Source organism: Carya illinoinensis, chromosome 3 (genome assembly GCF_018687715.1).
Source record: "Carya illinoinensis cultivar Pawnee chromosome 3, C.illinoinensisPawnee_v1, whole genome shotgun sequence".
Lineage (NCBI taxonomy): Eukaryota > Viridiplantae > Streptophyta > Magnoliopsida > Fagales > Juglandaceae > Carya > Carya illinoinensis.
The window spans coordinates 44201695-44208290 of NC_056754.1; the positions used below are offsets into that span (position 1 = coordinate 44201695).

General features: G+C 32.9%; 1 protein-coding gene across 1 annotated transcript; it reads left to right on the plus strand.

The window, feature by feature from the left end:
- The first annotated feature begins 4082 nt into the window (after nt 1–4082).
- LOC122304335 lies at nt 4083–4962 on the plus strand. Its single transcript, XM_043116554.1, has one exon. It carries the CDS (start codon nt 4331–4333, stop codon nt 4721–4723), a length of 393 nt encoding a protein of 130 aa, XP_042972488.1. The 5' UTR covers nt 4083–4330; the 3' UTR covers nt 4724–4962.
- The last annotated feature ends 1634 nt before the right edge of the window (nt 4963–6596 follow it).

Consider the following 6596-nt stretch of genomic DNA (forward strand, 5'->3'; position numbering starts at 1 on the left):
CAAAATATTTGTATATTTTCATGGTTATCTTGATCATCCAAAATCAATTACGATAAGTCGAATGATTTTCATATGGGCGTCCATAAAAGAACCAGAAGATTCTTTTACTAGAAAGTCTTACCACCAGAAGTGGAAAGAAAAATTTGCTTGAAGTAAATAAGATGAAATTATTCGATATTATCTTGATTATCATATGTGAACCAGAAGTTCAGATGATAATTAAATTTTGGATGCAATAAGATAAAAATGTCTCATATTCTAGCTTCTAAAATCTCAGCGAGAATTGAAGTCCCTGTAGGACAATTAAGAAATTCAGCAGTCTGAAAGCATGTGAGACCTATTGATACAAAAGGTACTGCATCTCAAAAGAGAAAGGCACAAATAATTTGGTGCTCCTAAAGAGGCCATACCCACAAAACAAGCAATAAAGTCCATCCAAATTCTCTATATAAAATTCTCCTATATAAACTCTTGAATAGTGCCTCCTGAAGAGGTTTTTCATGAAAATGTCTTCCCTTGAAGAGGGACAGGTACATGAAAATAACGAGATCTCGTTACATTTCATGAATAATGGAGAAATTATGGATAGAAATAAAATCGTTGTCGACAACGTATTTCCATATGAGATGGCAATTGACATTACCAGAAGTAATGATGAAAGTGAATCAAGAATCGTCGAAAAATACGACGTAAAATATTGGTCAAATTTGAAAGAAACAATTCCTGCAGAATTGATTCACTAGTAAAATATGATGCATCGGGACTTATAATCCAAACACCTAAACAGATGATGCTTGTTGAATGTCAGTGGATATTTATGGAAAGGAAATAAAAATGTGATATATAAATCACGAGTCAGTTTCTTAATTCCTGCAGAATTGATATCACTAAGTAAAATGTGATAAATATGGACTTGAAGTCCAAAAACCTAAAGAAGTGATTTTTGTTAAATATCAGTGGATATTTATATACATGATATAAAAAGCCTAAAGCTTTTAATATGAAAATGTGATATATAAATCACAAGTTAGTTTCTCGAAGACACAATATTGATATGATTTTAAAGTGGTTGAAATCATATTGAGATTTTTATTAGCTTGAAAGTTACCAAGAGTTTGGATATGCATGATTAATTGCATATTTATATGGATCATTGGATCATGATATATATATGAAAATCCCTGAATGATAGAACATGTCTGAAGCTTCTAATATGAATACATCTAGAAATATGTATTCTATCAAGTTTCAAAGATCCTTATATGATCTAAAGCAATCCAAACATAAATGGAAACAAGCTATTATTGCAGTTTATATATATGATTTAAATATCATTGAGGTTCCATAAGAGCTCATGAAAACTGCACATATTTGAAATATAAATCTGAAACCCTTGCGGCTTCAAAGGGAAGATGGATAATGTTATTAGTCATGAAATATCATCTTTTAATACAATTAGTATTTCAGATTCATATTATGGGTTTGATAAGAAGTGTGCATTATTAAAGAAGAAATAAAAGGGAACACACATCTACCAAAAGATAGAAACACAAATATGAATATTTGTGAAATATTATTTTATTATCTTGAAGCAAGAATTACAGAAATTTGAGCCACTTTGCCCCATTCTTCAAACGCTCTTGTTTTTCAAGAATCTGCATGGCATCTCTATCTAAAGGGGTGGGCAATCGAAAAGAAGATTTAAGTAAGGATTTTAAATTCCTATTCTCTTACTTTATTGATTCTATCTTCATGTTGGACTCCAGAAGAAGTCGCTGAAGTATAGCAATATTCTCGTGGAGATTGTCAACTCCACAAGTTCTGGATTGCAGTCGCTGAGAAAATGCGACAATCCATTATGAGTATTGGGTACCGAGACTCACAAGCTCATAGATAGCTTCATTATCTGACCTATGAGTCAGATCATTATATTGCATGATAGCACCTGTGGTAGAAGCAGAAACAGCTGATGAACGAAGTGTAGAGTACCTCATATATAGGATAAGAATGCAGAAAGAGATTGCAGAGTAAAAATGCAATATGATTACAGAAAAGTGAAGAAGATGAGATGCGAATGAAGATGAGCTGAATATCTCTTTTATAGAGAAAATTATGATACAACATCTCTCGTGAAGCAAGAGAAAAGAGACGAAATATAACTTCATAACTCTGCGGCGCCTGACAGCTGCGGCACCTAATAGCACGCCCGACACCTACAGAGGAGTTGAAAATCCGCGATGCTTGTATGATCTTAAAAGGCTGGCCACCGTTTTTATTAAAAAATGAGATTAGCGGTTTAATGTTGATGAATTCTCCACTAACTGTGTTATTTACAAAAACTCCAGAAGAGTAGTGATGAGCAGAAAGATCCAGTTGTGATTATTTTATCAACATGGATCAAGTCCACAGTTAGTTGGATGTACAGATGCGAGTTATCTTTCAGATACACACAAGAAGATCATTGCAATTCATGAGAAGAAAGTTAAAATTGATATCAAGAAGGTACGGTCAAGTAAAAATCTGGCAGATTTATTCACTAAAACATTACCAACTGCAACATTTAAGAAGACTATGCAGAACATTGGAATGCGGAGGTTGATTTATTCACTAAAGCATTACCAACTGCAACATTTAAGAAGATTATGCAGAACATTGGAATGCGGAGGTTTGAAGACCTGTTATCATGCACTTTTCAGGAGAAGTAATGTTTTGAAGACTTGTGCTGATTGTACTCTTTTTCCTTCGCTAAGGTTTTATCCCACTGAGTTTTTCTTTGCAAGGTTTTAATGAGGCAATCCTAAAGCATTCGACGATACACATGAATACTGTACTCTTTTTCCTTCGCCATTGGTTTTTTTCCCACAGGATTTTTCCTTGGCAAGGTTTTAACGAGGCATATTCTTTAAATATGGTTATCCAAAGGGAAAGTGTTATAAACTATCTTGAATTGTATGACCACATTTAGCTAACCATCAAATGCATAGTGCTAGTCGTCAAATGCATAGTGCTAGTCGTCAAATGCATAATGCATAGTACTAGCATAGTGAGCTAGTCGTCAAATGTATAGTACATAGTGCTAGTCGTCAAATGCATAGTGCTACCATAGTGAGCTAGCCGTCAAATGCATAGTGCAAGTCGTCAAAAGCATAGTCCCCTTTGTACTCCTATATATATCGTTGAATTTTTTAAGGAATTCATAAGTTTTCATAACCTCTCTTATCTTTATCCCTTTCTCTCTCTTTTTGAAAGTTTTATAACACGTTATGGCTCTCTCTTTTCAATGATTTCATAACAAAGTTTGAATTATGTATTGGATGGAGGATCACAATCTGTTGATTACAACTACTTGTTTGATTTCTTTTTCACGACTTTCCCACTCAAACCTCATTTTTCCCATTCCTCGAGTGCCTTATTTACTGTCTGTCTGTTCCCATCTTTTTTCAAAGTTGATGATGCTTTCGGAAGTAGCCTCCAACTCTCGACTTCTAATCAACTTTGTTTTAATACCATAAAGCTTTCACTTTAACCAAATTATATTACACTAATATTTTCTTTTTTATTTTTTTCTTCTTTTTATTTTTTTATTTTTTAACATTTTGATAATTTAGTTATGAGCCTATACAATACTTTTAAATTAGGATTTATTAGTTTTGACACGACTTTAAAGTTTAATACAAAGTTAATATTCTGAGTAACGGATTCAATCTAACCACAAAATTTAGGTCATAGTTCACATGTATATGATTTGAAAAGAAAATTTCATACATCATACTATCATTTAATTTTTATTTTATTAAATAAGATATGACTTATTTATTATTATTAAATGACTATTTATTATATATTTTTTATTATTTAATAATAATAAATATGTTACATCTTAATTAAAAAATAAAATTAAGATAAAAATATTATATGAAATTGATTTAACACCACTCGAATGCAACTCAAGATGTATAGCATTAGTTTGAAAAATAAAGGTGGGTCTTTCAATGTATGGTTAAATACATCCATTAGACTTTTTTGTTTGATCACGTGCTTGTCACTTGGCACGTATTACGTGGTTAAATCTCACTGGCCCTTTCACGCGAGGGTGTTCCTGGCTGCAATCCAAATAAATAAAAAAAGCCTTTCACTTTCAATCTTTTCGTCTTTCTTTCATTGCTATCATCACCACCTACGCTGACAGAATTGTAGTCAGCGCCTCCTACCGAATCCATCGCAAGAATAGGCCAATGTTCCGAACTTCCATTCCCTTCTCTGGAGACAATAGTTTTTAAAAGGTTTTCAGAGATTGAAGAAAAACAGATCCATTGGGGAAACCAAAACCATGGAAGATTTCAGATCCAAATCGGTTGCAGATGGAAGGATGCAGATGGAGAGCTACCGTAGTGGTGGTGGTGGTGGTGGTGGTGGTGGTGGGGTGGGACCCACTACATCTGGGTTCAACAGCATGCAAGATCTCAGGTGCTACAGTGCTTCATACGCAACCTCGGCGCAAACAAACCAAACCCAGGTGGGAAATGATGCCAAGTTCAAGAAGGGAAAGTCCACAAATGGGACGGTGTCGAAGAGCTGGAGTTTCAGTGATCCGGAGTTGCAGAGGAAGAAGAGGGTCGCTAGCTATAAGGTATATACGGTGGAAGGGAAGGTCAAAGGGTCGCTGAGAAAGACCTTTCGGTGGCTTAAGGACAGGTACTCCAGGGTTTTGGATGGGTGGTAGTAAGAAAGTGTTCTTTTGCCGTTTTTGGGTGCTTGTCTTGTCTTGTTTTCTAAGGCTTTTCAATTCGACTTGGTTGGTGTACTGTGTATGTCTTTGAATGGAATGTTGGGTATTTATAGGTATGAGGTTTTATGGATTCTCAGGAAATGTTGGGACTTTGCCTTTTTCAGTGAATAATGTTGGGTATGGTTTGTATATTATGCAATTTATTTATACCAATTTGGAAGCCTTCTCGATTAGTGTATGTTTCTATATGTTGGGATTGATATGCAAAAGGGAATGAATATAAGCAATGTGAAAGTAAGAGACTGTGTTTACTTTAGTCCCTCAATTGGCCATAAGGAAATTGTTGGGATTCTGAGTAAATTAGATGGTCCAATTTTAGAACCACATAAACATTATATGGATCTAATAAACTTACAATATCGATCTTTGGACAATGTGATGCTTTCTTTGTCTTTGCTTTGTATTGAATCGTCCAATTTGGTCAAAAAATTAGAGAAAATTTTGATTTTGTTGTCAATGCTAATCACTGATAACCACAGATGTAGCATTAATTAGATATGCTTTGCCTCTGTTTTTGGAGGTGGAGGAGCTTTAGGATTAGTAATCTTGTGTGAGTTATTAATTAATGGAGGGGCTTTTGGATTAGGCTTTTATTTTAGTAGAGATGTTCTGGATTGCCCTGATTTATTTTGGCCTTCAGACAGACATCCTCGTACCCAATTACCTTCTTTTTGGAAGAGTGATGGGGCAATTTACTGGTTTTAACTTTTCTCTCGGAGTGGAGTGATAAATACATTGACAACAAAATGGCTACAATACGCATACAATAGGACCTCCAATTTATCACCAATAAATTGAGATATTTTCCAAACAATTAATGCATATATAGAGTACACACAAAATGCTCATGCAGAGTCTGAAACTCACACCGACAATATGTAAAACCCAGATGTGTCTCTTCATAATTGACTATTTAATTCAAGAAAATCCCTATTTTGACTAATTTCCTATCATCCTTTTTTTTAATAAGTTAAATAAATTATAATCACTTCAATCTTAAACTCCAAGTCTCCAACCCATCAATTTCAGAAACTTAACTAGTTTCTTTCATTTGTTTCTTCGGTTCAGGCTGATCATTACTCTACTTGAAAAAAGACGATATAACTTCAGTTTATACAATTAAAACAAGAATACAAATACCCCTTTAAAGTCATATGAACTCATATACTTGCTTAACATAAAGTCAAAAGCTTGAAATTCATTAAATTAAAAAATTAAAAAAAACCACTTTTAAAAAAGGTTGAATATTATTTATAATAACCACAAAATGATTATTTACAAGTCTTTTGTAAGTAACAGTGTAAGTACATATAACACTATTGTAATTCTATTTCCAAATATCATTCGAATAAAAAACACTTTTCAATTTTCAATTTTCAACTTTTTCATATAATGATTACCAAATAATTATTTAAACGCAAAAATCAATACAACTTTTACATATTTCAAAACAAAAATAATACTAAAAATTACATTCAAATAATTTTTCAACTTTATAATATTTTTATTCAATTTTTATCTCTCATTTTTCAAAATCCAATAAAAAATCTTCAGTCAAAACATTATAAGAAGACATAATTGAAAGAATTTTATGGAAATTGGCAGCTATGAAAAAAGAAAGACTATTCTCTCGTGTCAGAAAAAACCACTTAATGCAGAAGGGATTATTCATGCTACAAAGACTACAATAATTGCAAGTATGGAGAGTGAGGAATGACAACAAAAATAAAAGAATTAAAAATTACAAATGTTTAGCAACTCGAAGGATGTCCATAAAAAAAAATAAAAATAGAAAACACAAAAAATA